A 19543-nucleotide genomic window follows, 5' to 3' on the forward strand; every position below is an offset into this window, starting at 1 on the left:
GCGCGAGTCGTTTACGAGATATAGTATTTTGAAAAGTTCCCACATGACGAAGACAACAAGGATTGTCAAAAGATCAATAGTGCTTGTTTCGGCGGTTTATCTGGCCGAGATTGGTAAATATGGCTTCATCACTAAACAAGATACATGATACATCTGTAGTATCCGGTCTTAATGCCAGTGTATTGAAGTTAACACCATTCTCACAATCGTTTCCATGCAGCTTTTGCTGGAGAGAGATGTGATAGGAATGGAACCTGCCGGCCGGAGTGGCCGTGCGGTTCTAGGCGCTGCAGTCTGGGACCGAGCGACCTCTACGGTCGCAGGTTCTAATCCTGCCTCGGGCATGGATGTGTGTGATGTCCTTAGGTTAGTTAGGTTTGATTAGTTCTAAGTTCTAGGCGACTGATGACCTCAGAAGTTAAGTCGCATAGTGCTCAGAGCCATTTGAATTTGAATGGAACCTATGTCGATCGAGAATGCGTAGGACGCTTGCCTGACTCATGCCACTTCCTCGTGCAATTGTGCGGGATTTAACGTGCGGATCAGCCGCAACAGCAGCAAGAATATTAATTTCCTCCTCTTATGTCGTCACTTGTTTCCTTCTGTTACGTTGTCTAGGTGTTACACTTCCACTTTCACTAGTTCCTTGAAGAGATTGATAAATAATTGCCAAGATGTTTGACATCTACTGGGATATATTGCCGCACACACCGTACAAGAACTAACTGCATTCTTTCTATACTCTCCGTACACTATGAGCATGTCGTTTTTTTCTGCATTGGTAAATGCCATCGCCAAGTCAAGAATTACTGTTTGGACTGTAACACACTAAGTAACTAGCAAGTCGCAATGCACGCACTGAACACACAAGGACGCTGTAAGCAAACATAACACCATCGTACCTAACAAAAAATGGTTCAAATGGCTCTGAGCACTATGGGACTTAACTACTGAGGTCATCAGTCCCCTAGAACTTAGAACTACTTAAACCTAACTAACCTAAGGACATCACACACATCCATGCCCGAGGCAGGATTCGAACCTGCGACCGTAGCGGTCACGCGGTTCCAAACTGACGCGCTTAGAACCGCACGGCCACACCGGCCGGCCGTACCTAACAACTACGCAGCTTGAATGCCATAGACAAGTGTCGCTGTGGATACGATATTTCGTAAACGACTTGCACTAGAATTCTGCAACAAATATCACTGACGTTTTAATTTATCCTGCTTTTCGTTGGTTAATGTCAACAGGCATAGTTCCATTTAAAGAAAGTGATTGTCTGCACAAAAAATTCACTTCCTAAGTATTATTACAATCGGTTGATTGGCTAACAATAAGAGCCCCTGACTAGCAATCCATTCTACGAAAACCTCACATCAATAGCACCTTCCATTTCCGCAATATTTGTGGCGCAAGTTTTAGGTGATTCACTCCGTATTTAATAATTTCGTTTCGTAAATCCTAACTGCATATCGGAAGACCAGTAGACTTTTCGAAAATGTTTGTATCAACAATGAAATTCAAGAAAGCTGGCATTTCTGTGGCAGTCGAGTTTCTATTGGGACGGCGTCAGCTTCACCGAGGTTAGATACAACACAGCCTCAGAGTTGCGATGCGCACGCAGGTACTCACCTCGCTGCTGGAAGCATCTGGAGAAGGGATCACCGGTGAAGCCCGGTGCACAGGAGCAGATGGGGTTGTGGTTGACGACGTGGCAGCGCGCGTTGACGCCGCAGGTGCCCGGGCACGGGTCGACGCACTTGGTGGCGAGGCAGGCATGCGTGAGCGGGCACTCGGCGCTGACGACGCACTCGGGCCGGCAAGAGGGCGGCGCGCCCACCAAGCCCGGCTGGCACGAGCACACCGCGTGGCCGTCCACCACCCGGCACAGCCCGCCGGGGCCGCACGGCGACGGCTGGCACGGATCTCGCGTAGCTTCTGCAAGCGCACCACGTCCGTTACCACCGCCTCCGACCGACACTGCGGCCGCAATAAATCTTACGATTGGATTGGATTGGATTGTTTGGGGGATGAGACCAAACAGCTAGGTCATCGGTCTCATTGGATTAGGGAAGGAAGTCGGCCGTGCCCTTTCAACGGAACCATCCCGGCATTTGCCTGGAGCAATTTAAGGAAATCACGGAAAACCTAAATCAGGATGGCCGGACGCGGGACTGAACCGTTGTCCTCCCGAATGCGAGTCCAGTGTGCTAACCACTGCGCCACCTCGCTCGGTAAATCTTACGATTAATGTTTACTTTGAGTAGGATCACACGTTTTAGAATAGAGTACGTCAATAAGGGAGGCCATCATCTACGAAAAGGCAGAAGTAGGTATTAGAACTTTAGCGTCCCGTCGACAACGAAGTCATTAGAGCCTCTTCTACAGAGGCTCGGAAATTAGAAGGATGGGGAAGGAAATCAGCCACGACATTCTCACAGGAACCGTTCTAGCATTCACTGTAAGCGATTTAGGGAAATCACGGTAGTATATCTGGATGGCTGGACGAGAATTTGTGCAGCCATTCTTCAGAATCCGAGTTCATTGTGTTAACTGTTGCGTCACCTTGCCCAGTACCGTCTATAACGAAAACAATGTCGGAGAATAGAACTTTGCTATGTGTCTTGCGACGAGCTAAGTGTCGTTCGTTCAAAGGAAAAGGAGGTTTTTAGGGTTTAAACCTCAATCGGTAAAAACGAAACCCTCACAGTATCGTTTGCCTGTCCGTCCGTCTGTCTGTCTGTCTCTTTCTCCGGCTGTTACGAACCCTTTTCTCTCAGGAACCGGTATACGTATCAAGTTGAAAATATTTAAGCTTCTAAGTCAACGTAATCAAAAGATACGACTATTCATGTTACGTGTTTTGATACTCGCAAACTCTCTCACCAGAACCTACCGGGTACTCCTCATTACCTGGAATTACGAAATTTGGTAAGAAGCAAGGTGTCACAGCACAAGTAAGGAAAAAGTCCGAAAATGGTTAATTTGTAATTACGTCACTAGATAAGAAAATATTTTTTGTCACTTGCTATCCGATTGTCTGTCTCTCCATCTGTTATGACTCCCCTTTTCTCAGAAATTACAATAGCAAATGCGAAATTTCACCAAAACGTTTAAAATTAAAATTAAAAGATTCTCTATAGTCTTGCAATTCCTGGGACTGATGTCTTTCCAGTGTCGATATCGATAACAGACAACATTTGACCAGATTCTCCATTCTCGGGATGATGAACTATCTATATACATAATTAAGTTTCCGTGGAAACCTCAGAGCGTGAGTTCTATTCATTACAGACAGATCCAAAACTTGATGTGAACGTGTTAAAATAGACGAGTATCATAAAAAAAATCTTAATGCGTCTTATTCTCTACAATAGAGTAACCATGAAGTGTAATGAATATGACGTCAGTGGCATAGCAAAAGGATGATAACAAACTGTGAGAGGGCAATCGACGCCAGTATACCGGGTGTCCCTCCTAAGACTAGTCAGGCTCATTGTCTCTGACGTTTCGGCAGATTTTTGCTATTTTGTTTTTGCAGTCTATGGCTCGAATCAGCCCAAAAAAGCACTGGTCATCACGTCTTTCATGTGACGCCCATTGTCGACGGAAAGCAACGTTTTGTTTCCAGTTACAAACAATATCATTTTTAAAGTAGAATTTTACGGGCTTATTCGACAGAACAGTTTCAAACTAGTCTAGTGGGATATCAGTTTTTTCAGTATAAGTTAACAGGGATAGTAAAACACGGAGAATAACAAGTAGTCCAATGGCGAAAGCACCATCTTGCCCCGCGCTGACTGCTGCCGCCATGTAGTAGCGCTGCTCAGTCGCTGCTGGAGTCTGGTTATTCGTCGTGTATTACTGTCCCTATCAATACATATAGATGAAACAAATGTCGTACTAGACTAATCTGAGACTGCTGGAAACAAACCGGTGCTTTCCGTCGACAATGACGTGATCACCAGTATTTGTCTGGGTTGACTCGAGGCATAGACTTCAAAAACAAATTTGCAAAAATCTGCTGGAATACCAAAGAAGATGCACCTGACGACTCTAAGGTGAGACACCCTGTACAAAGCGTAAGACGCCTAAAGCTTTCATCCGATATAGCTTTTGACTCAGTAACAACATACGAACTCCATTTACACGTGGACAAAGAGTGAGCAGCGGCTCATATTGTAAGCCCCAAGCTGTTTTCGTGATGTATAAATCACCGAGGTACAGGAATTATGCTCCTTCATTTGCAGCCAGAACAGCAAAACTAGATGAGACAAACTCAGTTATATAATCCCTTTGGAGACATGACAAAAAAATTGGGTGATTAATATATAGTAACTAATGTATGAACAGTTTCTAAAACTAGATGGTCTTTATTTTATGACCTAAGTGATCGAATAATTTTTTGAACTAAAATGTTTTGCACCTCAACCTCTACGGAGGAAAGCTCTTCTGTGCCATAAGACTGCACGATGCGGCACAGGAATATTTTCACTTACTCCTAGGAAGGTAAATTATTCTTCGTGTTTTCCTTTCACCATCATTAAAAATCGTCGAATTAGGTGTGTTGCCGGTTTATTTTGAGGTTGATTTACGAATTGGACATACACAGTTTCAGTTTATAAGACAGCATTTTGCCTGTAAAGAGAACGTAAACGACATGTCCCGTTTGTAACGAACGCCTTACGATACACGCTATGGCAACCTTTGTTTGGGCTGACTTCATCAGCCTTTAGAAACAGCAGAGAAATGAACGCTAACGGTATACATGTCACAAAGCGATACCGACAGATACATGAAATGTATTCGCAGTTGCGAATACGGACAACCATCAGCTGTATAATGGAATGACGACAACGAAAATTTGTGCCGCACTGGGACTCGAACACAGATTTCTCACTTTACGGGTCTTAATCAGTTTGGTTATCCGTGCACAACTCACTGCTAGATGCAAACTTCCAGACGTCGTCGTTCATGTGTCAGAACATGCACCCGTACGCGTTACGAAATTTACGTAAAGGGCCCGGACATTTTGACATGTTGTGAAGAAGTACGATGCAGTGTTCCTTCGGAAGTAACACAGGATCGTATTCCTTAAGACAACAGGCACTGCAGTATCGTATCGATGCCAACAAACTTCTAAGAGTTGTAGTGGGAACAAAACGAGTATAGGAACCCACGTCCGAAACTATTATACAACGGCTGTGGTACAGAGGGCTGCAGTTTTAGGGGGCAACACCCCTTCGGCAGCAAACGTGAGTTTGTAATTTGGCGGGCCGCAAGCATAACCTCGCTCTCAATGCGCCATACAGTACTCAGGAGGTTAGGTGGCGTCTAGATGTCCTCAAATCTCGAAACTACACTTTAGAGGCTTCTCGCCTTAGTCATGTCAGCGTAGAAACTCACATTTGAGGGTGAAGGGTGGGCTTTGCGGCGGCCGTGGCACCTATAACTGCGACGACCTTTTGTGCCGGAGTATGATGTTTGCGACCGTGCACAATCTGGTGCTCAAAGCCGCCTCTACAACTCCTTGAAATTCGTCGGCATCGTTTTGTGACATTTTGTACACAAAAGAAAACTCGTCCATCAGCAGAAAGGCTTGTTGGATCAAAAAATCGTAATCGTTAGTCAACAAACTTATGGCTTTATGCTATAGTTTTTTTTTACTCCGTTGTATTGGTAAAAACATGAGAATTCACGTACCGACAGCCTGTACAGTTCTGCAGAGAGTGAAGGGGTCGCCAGACGTTCCCTCCGGGCAGGAGCAGGTAGGGATGTGGTTGACGACGTCGCAGCGCGCGCCCTGGCCGCAGGTGCCGGCGCACGGGTCGACGCAGCGGAAGTTGGTGCAGGCGCGGTTGCGCGGGCAGTCGTTGTTGGTGGTGCACTCGGGCCGGCAGCCGGCGGCCGAGTAGGGGTCGCCCTGGTACTCGGGCGGGCAGCTGCAGCTGCCGTCGTCGCATCGCGCGCCGGGGCCGCAGGGCGACGGGTTGCACGGGTCTTCTGGCGGCGGCTTCTCCACTGCACACGCACAAAATGCCCTTAGCGATGCTGACCGGATGTCCTTAGTACGGGTTAGAGAGGCAATGTGACGCGCACCAAGACTGATGTCTTGATTGTATCCTGTTCCAATACCAAAACTGTCTCCATGTTGCTATAGTTAATAGGATTATGTTGTTACTGGATGAAATAAATCTGACTTTGGTTGCCAAAAGACAACATAAAACTACTAATTTATTGTAATAATATTTATTCTATCAAACTGCCACATTAGCGAGACTACAGAATAGCTTAACATATATTCAGTTCTTTTACAATGACTCTTCATGTTGCAAGAGTATTACTCGAAAGAACAGGGTCCTGTTTCGTGATATTTCTGTTTTGTTTATTCAACAGTTTACGGGTTTAAGATTTATGTCTGAAAAAGAAGTGTAGGATTCCACTCTTATGTTATGTTATGTTAACCGGGGACCTAGAAACGACGGAGAGGCTCCGTCCCCGCCGCAGCCGTAGTGGTCCGCAACCCCACGACGACTACCGCAGTCCACTTCACCCCTCCGCCGCCCCACACCAAACCCGGGGATCTTGTGCGGTTCGACCCCCGGTGGACCCCCCAGGGAACGTCTCACACCAGACGAGTGTAACCCCTATGTTTGCGTGGTGGAGTAACGGTGGTGTACGCGTATGTGGAGCACTTGTTTGCGCAGCAATCGCCGACATAGTGTAGTTGAGACGGAATAAGGGGAACCAGCCCGCATTCGTCGAGGCAGATGGAAAACCGCCTAAAAACCATCCACAGACTGGCCGGCTCACCAGACCTCGACGCAAATCCGCCGGGCGGATTTGTGCCGGGGACCGGCGCTCCTTCCCTTAGACCGCACGGCCATCCAGGCGGGCAAATTCCACTCTTACTGAACAGATGGATACAATTCTCTACACAGTTACGACTTCGACTGCACTCTTTGTTGATTTTTCACTACAGCATACTGCCTTAATAGTAAAGTCACTAAAATTGCAGTATGCTTCTTTAGCGTTGTATAGTCACCTGAAAAATATAGCGATATCGCTTGAAGAGAAATGAAGATACGAGCATCAAGAACACTTTTCAGCGTCCAGCTCTCAGTGCGAAACATTAAACATCTTTCGAACAATTTCAGGCAAATATTTGCAAGCAAAATTACATCCAGTGGCACCAAAATCCACAAATATTTTACAAGATTCGTGTTCACACGAATTACTCATTTTTCAGAAACGACTTAACACAGTACAATTCCTGTCGTTCCGATGTCGCAGATTAAAAGGAAAAGATGTGCGCTGACGTCTGATGTCATTCGTCAGAACACGGAAAGCAAACACGTAAATGGTTAGGGCATGTAACAATTACCAGCCAGAACTTCTCACATAGAAGGAGAACGAACATTATTTCGTGCTAAATATTTTACACAGCGTTAAAGGTGTGTTTTTTGCACTTGCCTCAGTCGTAATCAGTATCATCATTAGACTCAGATATGATTTGACTCACCTCAAAATCTTACGAGGTTATCATATCTAAGTTGAGCTACCCAAATTCTGCCTTCACAGAGATCAAATGTGCCACGTGATTAAGATCTCTCCTCCGCTTATTCTTTGTACTCAAATTAAGCCCATTCTAATCCAACACGAACATACTGGGAAATTCTGAGAAGTCAACTGGAATGTAATTGTTCATTACTTCTCGGTTGACTCAGACAGACGCCATGCTTAATAATAAATATTATTCTTCGTCAAGTGTAGGGTACATTGCAACATCGTTTCTTAAATGATAAGCGAAATCTTCTACTTGCAAGCCGGAAACATTGCTGCCGTAGTACTTACCCACGAGCTGCGTGCACGTGACGAACGGGTCACCAGTCATACCGGCAGGGCAGGTGCAGGTAGGGATGTGGTTCTGCACGCGACACTCGGCGCCGAAGCCGCACGAGCCGGCGCAAGGATCGCGACACTTCTCAGCCACACAGGCCTTCGTTGGTGCACAGTCTGTGTTGACTACACACTCCGGTCGGCACGAGGGCGGCACTCCTATGTAGCCAGGTTGGCAGGAACACGAAGGACGGTCTCCCTGTAGGCAAACGGAATGCTGTCTTACCTGTTTGGCAATATGCCAAAGCAAAAGCGGCAATAAAAGCTACGTTTTCTACTTTATCCTGAAAGATGTTCACAATTTGAATGTGGAAAGTCCTTTAGATTGGTCCTGCTATGGCTGCTTATATGGAAATACAGAATATTTCAAACTCTACCATTACGTGGATTTAAACAGGTTATTGCCTACCACGTTATCTTTTTGTTCCATAAATTGTGATGTAGTCACCAAGACCAACGGAACAGACAGTAAGTTGGAATGCGTAGAGAGACAATTACGTTCTCCCTAGCAATTGACAGACATGTAAATCTCACATGCGTTGACAGGATCAAAGAGAACCTGTTTCAACAGACAACTGAGTATTTGATCCAAAAGCTACATCAGATATTTGGGAAAAGCTGTCTCACACACTCACTTCTCCGATCCGCTGTTGTTCATTGCCTTCTTATTCTCCCAGAACTTGCTGCGAATGCTTCAAACATTCTAAGGCTTTGGAGTTAGATGAACTGCAGGAAATGTGGAGGTGTATGTAAAACGTGAATATGTCTACCGCATGTGTGTCTTAGTAATCAGATGAAGCAACAATAATTCAAATTAGTCAGATAAGTTAACTTGTGTGGCCAGGATATTATTCAATGTTATCCGACGTGACGTCGGGAAAGTCGCAAACAGCACAATAGCAAAGACGTTTCCACATTCTAAAAGCGTGAGCAGCATTGACAGCACACAGTGCTTACCTGTGGCTGGCAGTCTGCGTTGGGCCCGCACGGTGAAGGCCTGCAGGGGTCGACGGGAGTGGCCGGCTGCACCGGCTCGGCCGGCTGGCGGTAGCAGCGCGCGAACGGGTCGCCTGTGTAGCCGGGCGGGCAGGAGCAGATGGGGTTGTGGTTGATGACTTGGCAGCGCGCCTCGAGGCCGCACGTGCCCGGGCAGGGGTCCGCGCACTTGAAGCGGTGGCAGGCGCGCGTCTGCTGGCACTCGGCGTTGACGACGCACTCGGGCCGGCAGTTGGGCGGCGCGCCGCTGTAGCCCTGCTGGCACGAGCACACCGCCTGGCCGCCGACCGCGCGGCACTGGCTGTTGGGACCGCACGGCGACGGCTGACATGGTTCTCGAACTGTCTGCGGCGTCGTCACTGCCAAACACAACTCCAGCTACTCAGCCTCTGAGTCGGAGCACATTCCCAGTCAGTGATACTGACACAACAGCTTACATCTGCACCACTAACAAAATGTTCCCTTACATTGCAAGTTGACTTCAGAGACCATGTGTTGCTTACCGAAATATATTTGTTATGATGTTCTCTACCTCCTGTATAAATTTGAATGAATAGTTTCGGAATATCCTGTGTATCTTCACGATTGGCGTTAGAATGTTTAATTATTCTAGATTGACTTAATTGTACCTCTTAACGCACTCTTTAAAAAAAAAATGGCTCTGAGCACTATGGGACTTAACATCTGTGGTCATCAGTCCCCAAGGACTTAGAACTACTTAAACCTAACTAACCTAAGGACATCACACACATCCATGCCCGAGGCAGGATTCGAACCTGCGACCGTAGCGGTCGCGCTGTTCCAGGCTGAAGCGCCTAGAACCGCTCGGCCACACCGGCCGGTGCTCTCTTTCATTTCTTATCTATTTTGCTCTCTTCTCCTCAGCATATGCATTTCTGCAACTTGTTTTTGCCAGATGTTGGAGACAGAGAAAAGCTGATATGGTATTAACTCTTTGCATCCCTTATCGCCGTAATAAACTATGCTGATGTTTTTGTTTACTTGAAACCATTTCATTCTCGATATGCCATGTGAATCGTAGTAGACTTTGCATGCAGGTGCATCGAGCGAGGTGGCGCAGTGGTAACGCTTTGGACTCATATTCTGGAGAGCCATGCAGATTTAGCTGTGCTGTGATTTCCCTAAATTATGTGACTGCTTGGATGGATGCCTGAAAGGGCACAGTCAGTTTACTTCCCCACTCTTCTCGAACTTGAGCTTGTGCACTGTCTACAATAGTCTCTTTGACAACGGGACGTAAAAGCCCTAATCTGCCTTTATCTTGCGCAGGTATCCTCAGCGCAGCAGCTGCGTGATAAGTGACCGCAGACAGAAAATATAAACGCTTGCTTTATAAGTTGCGTTTTCTCAGCTATTCTCTCTCTCTCTCTCTCTCTCTCTCTCTCTCTCTTTGTTCAAAATAATATCTGTAGAGAGCCTATTAGAAGCTCTACAAGATGACCGCCGAATTTGTGAAACAGTGCGTCGTTTTGCTTACCTGCCGGCGGCGTCCGTGTGCAGGTGGCGAAGGGGTCGCCCTCGTAGCCGGGCAGGCAGGTGCAGGTGGGGATGTGGTTGATGACGGAGCACTGCGCGTTGAGGCCGCACACGCCCGGGCAGGGGTCCTCGCAGCGGTTCCTCTGGCAGGCGCGGTCCGTGGGGCAGTCGGAGCTGAGCACGCACTCGGGCCGGCACGCCTCGTACGGGTTGCCCTGGTAGTCGGGCAGGCAGGCGCACGAGCCCGCGCCGTTGCGCTGGCTGCACACCGCGTTCGTGCCGCACGGCGACGGCTCGCACGGGTTGCGCGTCTCCTCGGCGGCTGCAATGCACACTCATCGTCATGTCTGCAGTCACTGACACTCGACAGATTCAACTGCCTAACAGCAACTCTTTACGTGTCATACTCAGTACTTTCCCCAGTCCTTAAAACATAAGTATTCCATAATTTGGGACCTTCCATTTTCTGGAATTGATACTTGAGTCTAATTAAACGGAGACTGAATGGAAGAGCTTACATTTCAATCACATTTTTACCAACTTCGACAGTATTCCACAGGGAAGACTGGGGTTAGACCAGATACGCAGGTCAAACAGGGTACCTACAGATCTGTGGTTACCATTGCAGTGATAACATTCGAAACTACTAACAGCCGATATTTCGGGGAATCGCACATAATCGTTATTAGCGGACGCCTGTTCCTTTTCTTCCCAAACTTTTTAAACGTTTTTTGTGTGTTGGAACTTGTAAGAGCAGAGTTTTGAAAAGAAACAGTACCTGATAAGAAACAGATAAGTAATAATTTCGATTAAGCAAATTTTCCAGTGTATTTCAATGTTTTTATGATAGTCATAATGTGAATGCTAACTTTCTAATGCTATGTTTTGTTCAATTTTCCGCTACAGGGCAAAACGAGGTACATCAAGTGGAGTTCACCGCACCAAACAGAAAGCAAAACACCACAAGGGGAGTCTCAAAGGCCGAGACATTTTAAGGACTTCCTTCAAACCAATACGCTACAAGACAAGGTTTCCCAAGTCTCTACAACCGAAAAATTTCCAAAATCATAAGATGAATTGGTAACTGTTTCTGGAACTTCAGATATGACACTGGGGAGATCGGCTGCGATTGCTGCAACGTTTGGTATGTCAGCGTCGTTCTCTGTCACCAAAGATTTTAATGCGACCTCCATGCGACCTCCAAAGGTTGACTTGGTAAATAGTGCAAAGAAAATCACTGATAGGAAAAAGGCCAATACAGTAATACTGACCTCTCCCCATAATAAAAATTATTTGCAACGCACGGAAAAGAAGAAACGAAAAACTCATCGACAAGGGCCGAGTCATAAGGAAGCAGAAGCAGAAAACGACAGTTGGGAAGACTCGATCAGCTAAAAAAAAAAAAAAAAATGAAAATATAGATCCTTTGACTTCCTTGGGCGAAGGAGTCCCATATTGAGCATTCATATTTTGTAACAGGCTATATTTCGACTCATTATCGAACGAGTCATGGATCGAGTGTCTATCTTGTCGTGGCTGGACTCATGAGCAACGTTCCACTATTGAAAAGAAGACAAGCACTTCATTTGCGATTTCTGTTCTTAATAAGTTTGTTTCTGTTTTTTATTACGACCAGTTATTGAGAAATTTTCCTATATTAGTGTAATATTGCGAAAATTCCTACTTAAAATAGATTTATGGAAACTGTATTTTTAAAGATTTCTATACGTTTTCATATATGGTGGGTGCAGCTACTCACAGAGGTCCAGTGTGGGCTGTAATTATCGTACAGCAGCGCAGCTTGGTATACATTGTAATGCGTTGATGCGGAACCGATTAACACTGGAAAAATTAGCATAATATTGATTTTATTATTAGCCGCCGCTTTATTAATACGTCCAATATGAGCACCGGAGACGCTGAAGATGCTGTAGAGCGCTACACTGGCATCTGGTGGCCAGAACTGGAACTAGTTTTTTTCCAGAGTAAATCGGTTCCACGTTAACGCATTAGTACATATACCAAGTTTCACTGGTATAAAATAATTACAGCCTACACTGGATGTGCGTGGGTAGCTACAATTCAACGATAACCACCTTGCATTTTACAGTAGAATAAAACTTTTTTCCATTCATGTAAATGGGTAACCCATTTTCTTCCCAGGGATGGAGCAAAAGAGGGTATTTTGTAACTAATAAGGCTATAATTTTAATGTTGAGATGGTTTATTTTAAGCTGAAACCGGACTAGTATCATTTTCTTGAATATACAAGAGATGTGAATAACCTGTATGCGAAATTACTGATCACTAGAAATAATCTATACGAATTAAAAGCTAATATACACTGTTTTGCCCCACTTTATTCTAAAGAAGTGAATAGCAGCTCGTAGCAAAACAAGTAGCTCGTAAACGGTTTGTTTGCGGGTCCATGTTTACTGGAATGCTTTTGATTCTGCTACGGCACACAAGTAATCGTAGATTCACAAGTGTCGGTCTGTGGTGTTGTGCAGCAAATTATAATAATACTATCGTTTAGGTAGTGGGAGCTCACTGAGATGTCAACTCACGTATGTGTGGCGTGCACTGCACGAAGGGATCGCCGGTGTAGCCAGGGGCGCATATGCAGGTGACAGCGTGGCTGATGATCTGGCACTGCGCGTTGACGCCGCAGGAGCCGGGGCAAGGGTCGCGGCACTTGCCGTTGACGCACGCCAGGTTTGACGGGCAGTCGGGGCTGATGACGCACTCGGGCCGGCAGTTGGGCGGAGAGCCGACGTAGCCTTCCAGGCACGAGCACGACGGCACGCCTCCCGCCGGCTGGCACTGCGCGTTCGGACCGCACGGCGACGGCTCGCAAGGGCTCACCGGCTCATCCTTCGTCGGCGCTGCGGGCGAAGCAACAGTCACATATGTTATTCATGATCTTCTGCTTTACTTTTCAAGGAGAATTTTACCGGCGGGTCAGAAGCTGTGAAAATATTTGTTTTGCAGGAAATAAAAGTTCCACAGATACCCTTTTTTTAAATTTCATTTATCTTTCGTCTTTGCTACTAGCTTTGGAGCCTTAGCTGCATTTAAAAAAAGAATTTCTTCCATGAGTCGAGCCGTTAGGCTGGGCCCCGGCATCAACACTGGTCAGAGCCAAACTAAAATTGTATTCACTTTAAAATTTCCAGGCTCACAGGCCGTGATCGTTGCATAAAACTTTCCCCGAACTTTTCACCTCCGACTGCGAGGGACCTCTACAGAGGTAAAGCGGTAGTTCGCCACTTTACCTCTGAAGATGTCTCCCATAGTTGTAGGTGAAACGTTAGGGGAAAATTTTATGCAAAGACCACGGCCTATAAGCCCGAAAGTTTTAAGTGAAATCAGCACCAGCCATGAAAGCCTACATTGTGTGATAAAACTATACTCCTATTCCCGACGGTAGGAATGGTTGCTTGAAAATGGGGCTACGATTCCGAAACTTGCAGCAAGGACAAAAGATAAATAAATTAAAACCAGACTAGTTACAGAACTTTTTTTCCCTAAAACCGTGAATGCTTGCCAGAGAAATTCTCGCTACACTACATTGGAAAAGGGCTGGAGCTCACAAACCAGTTCCCAAAAAAGAGAATTGGTACTACAGAGAAGACGCTCATTGAAGTGGCTGCTGGGTGTAACTGAATCGACAAAAATGGAATGTCGTCGATTGATACTGACTCCCTTCTGGTCATTGCCAACGCTACATAGAAGACTACATTGTGTTCACTGGGTCTGCATCAACGAAAAAAGTGACATGCAGAATTAACGTTACATGTAACTTAGTTTGAAATAATCGTGTCTCCTGACATGTTTGTCGGTTTAAAGGCTAATATGTCTGCTAGCTACTGTTAACAGCAACCGTAAAGTATTTAAAACTCATCAAAAAATTTATATTCCTATCGACTAAACGACTCCCGTTAGCTGTCTACCGAGAGACATCTTAGACTGCCCGAATGGTAATTTTGACGCGAAATGTCTTACTAACGGTCACTCTAAGCTCACTGTTCTGATTCATATATTGGCTTACTACACTGCTCTATAAAACGGTAATCAACTGAATGATTTACTAACCAAAACTGCAGATGAGTTCCGTACTTGCTGCCTAAACTGGGCAAAAGGCGCGCACTACCTGTGATAGGGCTACTTGCTACTTGCAAGGAAACATCACCAACTTGGTCTCATATTTTTTGAGGAAAAAACGCGCAAGCAACATATCGGCCCCAGCAATCGATACTGGGGAACATTTGAGTCATAATTCTGCCAGTAAGCAGTTATGACCTTCCGAAAATACAGATTTTAAACTTCCACGCGCACCGTTTGTTTGTCACTCACTCTGCCCCTTTGCAGTCGCTTACGTCCGAGAGCGAAGTAGAAGGGTAGTTGGTAAGACATTTGTGAAACACAAGTGCAGCGGATCTGACGATGATAACCAAATGTTGCTTCAACTTTTACTTAAGGCGTCATTAGATAGTAGTGGAAACGCATAAAGAACACATCTTATTCCTGATCGTTGATGTCGGCTTTTGAAACTGGACCTCTGCTCCTCCTTCAAATTGGCATCAAAGAACAGTTTCCAGTCCTCTCACCAAAGAAATGTCCCTGATAGTACTGGGAACACAATTTATAAAACAAAATCATCGTATTAGTGGCATCAATAAAGTCTCCAACGTGTTCAAGAGCTGAAAAGCACACGAAAAATTGTTTCATCCGTCAGATTCGACTTTAGCAGATCTATTTCGTACCTCACGCGCCTGATAGCAGTAACGGATTGTCAGCAAAGGAGCTATGAAAACAGGGAGCACTGCTGCCTTGCAGCTTCTAACAACGTATACAATGAAACAGATCTGATGATGGTCATTAAAGACCGAAACCAGTAATCTGTTAACAAGAGTTTGTGACCATAGACGGAAATTAAAGGAAACTTATTGTACACAAAAACTTCAAAACTGGTGTCGTACCGACGGGTGCCTTTTAAATTTGAATTCCGTGCTGTTCAAGATGTGTGAAGAGAGGAAGAGCAAAGCTTGACGCAGTGAGGAAGTCCTGATATGTTATTACAGCCTGGTGCTGGATTTAATCACTCACGTGGTAGGTCCTGGCAGCTTCGGAACGGATCGCCAGTCTGGCCAGGTCGGCAGGAGCAGATGGGGCTGTGGTTGATGACCTCGCAGCGCGCTCCCAGGCCGCAGGAACCTAGGCAGGGGTCGGTGCACTTCTTGTTGACGCAGGCGCGCGTCTGCGGACACTCGGCGCTGACGACGCATTCGGGCCTGCAGGAAGGCGGCGCGCCCACGTAGCCAGACAGGCAGGAGCACACGGCGTGACCGTCCGACGCGCGGCACTGGCTGTTGGGCCCGCAAGGCGACGGCCTGCACTGGTCAGTAGGAGACGGCGGTTTCTCTGCAACAAAAAGGCACCTCTAACTTCAACACGTACGCAGCTTGCTGCAGGTAGGACGAACCGATACTCGAACGAGTACCTTTTAGTTCGGTGAGGACAGTCGACCCCTTGAATAGTCTGGTCCATCTAGCGGCGTCGATAAGATGGGATGGTAGCACTTAAGAATAACTACCTCTCTAGCAAGGAGGGAGTTTGCGTTGCGCCACCGACGTCTTGGTTTCAAATAACACTTGTTGATGGTCGAAGAGACATAAATCGAGATGGCTGCAACAACTAGCGTGGATACGACGTGAATTTTTATTAATCATTCGCCGAAGAGAACACTTCAGCATCACATTTAACTAACGATTTCTACTAACAACCAGCTTCTATTCATACATTTCATTATCATCTGTATTCGGAAGGATTGTAAACGCCTCCTCTTCCCCGCCTCCATACCATCTCTCTCTCTCTCTCTCTCTCTCTCTCTCTCTCTCTCACACACACACACACACACACACACACACACACACACACACACACACACACAAGAACAGCCAACAACGACTAAGTAACGCTGTTCCATGGCGGATGGCGGCAGCATAGACACAACGTGGAGTGTGACGTCACAAAAGACGGCCCAAGCGCCAGTCTTACTCAGTCGCTGTTGGAGCACTGGTTAGTCTTCGTGTTTAACTGTCCCTGCTAAAAACATATCGTCAAAGCGAATACTGCTGTAGACTAGTTTGGGATTGCTCTGTCGGATAGAGAAGCAAATTTCCACTATAAAAAACTTCTTTTCCAACAAGAAAGCGAACGAAATTTTACGTTTACACTGAGCTACGCATGAAATACCTGTTGAGCAGTATTTATTTAGGCTGGGTCCATGTACACATAGGATAAATATTGAAAATTTCGCAAAAAAACAAGGACAGTATGCACCTCACGTCTCTTACTATACAGGGTGGTCAGAAACAGCCTGAAAAGCTTGTAGGGGTTTTGCAGGGGAGGTTGAACTAAGAAATAATTGTCAGAAAGAAAATTCGACATGTTGCGCCGTTTCCTACTTATTTGGCATTGAAGTTAGCCAATAAGGTCATTGCGCGCTCAATTCGAGCACTTGAACGCGCTAAAAAGCGGTAACGCTTAGGCATCTGTGCCCCTGTGTGTTACCAATTTTTCAAATCCTCATTACCAGTTCAAGTGTATCGTTTTCGGAAATGATAAAATTTAAGTTAGGCGAGCGAAAGCTACGTTGTTCGGTTTGAGGAAACCAAACGAAGAACACGTTCGGCGAGACAGTTTCTTGAAGACTGCTGAAATTTGCGCGTGCAATGACCTGAGTGGCTAACTTCGATCCTAAATACCACGGAAACGGCGCAACGTATAGAATTTTTTTCTTAGCAGTTATTTGACAGCACAATCCTCTTACAACATCCTTGGAAGCTTTTCAGACTGTTTCTGATCACCCTGTACATAGTGTTGTCTTTCTTGGCGTATATAAATTGTCGCTTTTCTCGGTTTATCTTGTCGCCCATTGCACTTTCTCACCCCGTTTCGATGAAAAATTGACTTTTCGGCTTTACTTGAGTGCAATTCTTGTTTCGGAAACTCATCTTCTTGGTTTTGTGTAAAAACATCTATCGAATATTCATATCTCTATGAACGTCAATATGATTTCTTGTAATATGTTCGTAGAGTTCTTTGGGGTAAGAATGACGGAACAGAGTATAACGGCTGAAAGCCAGTAGTAGACCAGGATGGTCGGGGTACTCACCTGTGAGGGCGATTCTGCAGTTGGTGAAGGGGTCGCCGGTGTAGCCGTCGAGGCAGGCGCAGACGGGGATGTGGTTGACGACGTCACAGCGCGCGTTCTGGCCACAGGTGCCGACGCACGGGTCGCGGCACTTGCTGCGCAGGCACGCCTTGTCGCGCGGGCACTCGCCGTTCGTCACGCACTCCGGCCGGCACTCCTCGTACGGGTTGCCCTGCATCAGGTGCTCCTCAGTAAACACCCTCCTCACTCACATATATTAACCCAATATAAATAACTGCTTGTTTAAGTAGGTAAACAAAAGGAGAAAATAAAGAACAACCGCCTTCAGTCACAATAGTGATTCTGTTTCAATGCTCGATCCATTTCGGAACCTGGTGGAACATCTCCAGGTGTTTTGACAGTCTAAATCTATTATTTTTCCTGATTTAGGTTAATTGTGGTCTGTTTCCATTGGTGGATGCATGGTTTTTGAAGCACAATATGAGTAAACATGTTAACGTACATTTAAACACTTCTCGTTCTACAACACTTTTTTATACACACGTCAAATTAAAATAAGAAAACATTAACAGAAATTCGAAATTATAATTTTTACTAAGTAGTCAATTTTTTTAAAAAAGTAATGCATATTCAACAGTTTGATAACGATTCTTTTACGTTATGCACAAGATGCGCTAATTATGAATATCATCAAACGCTCATCAAAACGAGGTGTTTTTACTTTTATTGTTAATGTTAATAATGTCCTTTGAATGAAATTTATTTTAACAACTTAATGGTCCATGGTCCATACTTGTGTCTTGCCCCCCCTCCCCGCGCACCCTCTCCCCAATTCTACTCCCGCCATCCGTGAAATAAATATTTGTGCAATACGAATTGGCTTTTGTAATATGTTGTGCACGGTCAGAAGCTGCCACAAAGAGTTTCAGGTTGGTGTAGTAGACGTTCTTATAACATATAACTCCTGGCTGAGTGTTTATTATTGAAAGTTTTTCGCTGATCACAATTTATGACTATTCAGGTAAAATTAAAATATCGGATTTCTGTAAATGTTTTGTCCATTTATTTATCTACTTAAATATGTGCACATTGTTACTTTAGTTTTATTTGCAGATCTGAATATGATTACTGAATGACCGAGGCTAGTTATCGTTTATGACCTATGCAACTGAGACTATGAGATAAAATTTATTGATATATACCGTTCCGGTATCTCTCCCGATGAAATTTAGTCCTTCATCAATATCACATTAATCTAATCGTCTGAGGAAGAATGTTGTCTACTCCATCCGTCTGCAGCTTGTGCGAATTAGGTTCAATTCGTTCCCACGTATTGACTTAATGTATTTAGGAGTTGAGGAACCAGCTACGTACTCGCCTAAACGGCTCTGAGGAACCTCGTGAAATCGACATGCAAGTTGGAAAGTGTCTTCGCCAGCAGTCGTTGATCAAGTACCTAGTTTCTATGTGTGTCTAGAAACGACGTCATGCCCCACCTGGCTTTTTACTTGTTTATCTCACAATCGCGATTTCAGTGTGTGCTGTTCACAGTGTGTAGCTTAACACCAAGTGCGTCGGCATTCAGGATGTTTGAAAGACTTCGCATCAAAGGTCTAGGAGTGATAGATGAGGTCATGGGTAACAATTTTTGTTAGAGACAAAATTTTCTATGACACTCCCGGCGGCGATTGACATTGGTTATGCCACTGAGAGGCGACAGGGAGCAGGAATTCTGCGACGTGCGAATGCTATATGTGTTGCCTATAAACCAGTCATCTGCTCCACGTGAAAGGCTCAGTCAATCGAAGCTCCTGATTCGCTTCTAAATTATCGTTTTCCGCTTAAAGACACTTATTCTTAAGGCTTTATTGTTGAAAATCACTTTGTCAATTTACTAGGGATGTGGTATGCAGCAGATCTGGTCAGTAGGCCCTGCTAGATAGGTGAAGTCTTGTCCTCCTCAGGCCG

At 45.4% G+C, this 19543-nt stretch overlaps 1 protein-coding gene across 1 annotated transcript in view; it reads right to left on the minus strand.

The window, feature by feature from the left end:
• LOC124775374 overlaps nucleotides 1–19543 on the minus strand; it is a 607101-nt gene that overhangs the window by 184059 nt on the left and 403499 nt on the right. Inside the window, exons 88-95 of the mRNA XM_047250212.1 lie at nucleotides 17576–17786; nucleotides 15505–15819; nucleotides 12963–13280; nucleotides 10397–10717; nucleotides 8860–9257; nucleotides 7858–8101; nucleotides 5707–6024; nucleotides 1636–1938 (exon numbers count right to left, since the gene is read on the minus strand). Of these exons, the coding sequence (XP_047106168.1) occupies nucleotides 1636–1938; nucleotides 5707–6024; nucleotides 7858–8101; nucleotides 8860–9257; nucleotides 10397–10717; nucleotides 12963–13280; nucleotides 15505–15819; nucleotides 17576–17786 (2428 nt within the window). The remainder of the gene's footprint in view (nucleotides 1–1635; nucleotides 1939–5706; nucleotides 6025–7857; nucleotides 8102–8859; nucleotides 9258–10396; nucleotides 10718–12962; nucleotides 13281–15504; nucleotides 15820–17575; nucleotides 17787–19543) is intronic.

Source organism: Schistocerca piceifrons, chromosome 1 (assembly GCF_021461385.2).
Source record: "Schistocerca piceifrons isolate TAMUIC-IGC-003096 chromosome 1, iqSchPice1.1, whole genome shotgun sequence".
Lineage (NCBI taxonomy): Eukaryota > Metazoa > Arthropoda > Insecta > Orthoptera > Acrididae > Schistocerca > Schistocerca piceifrons.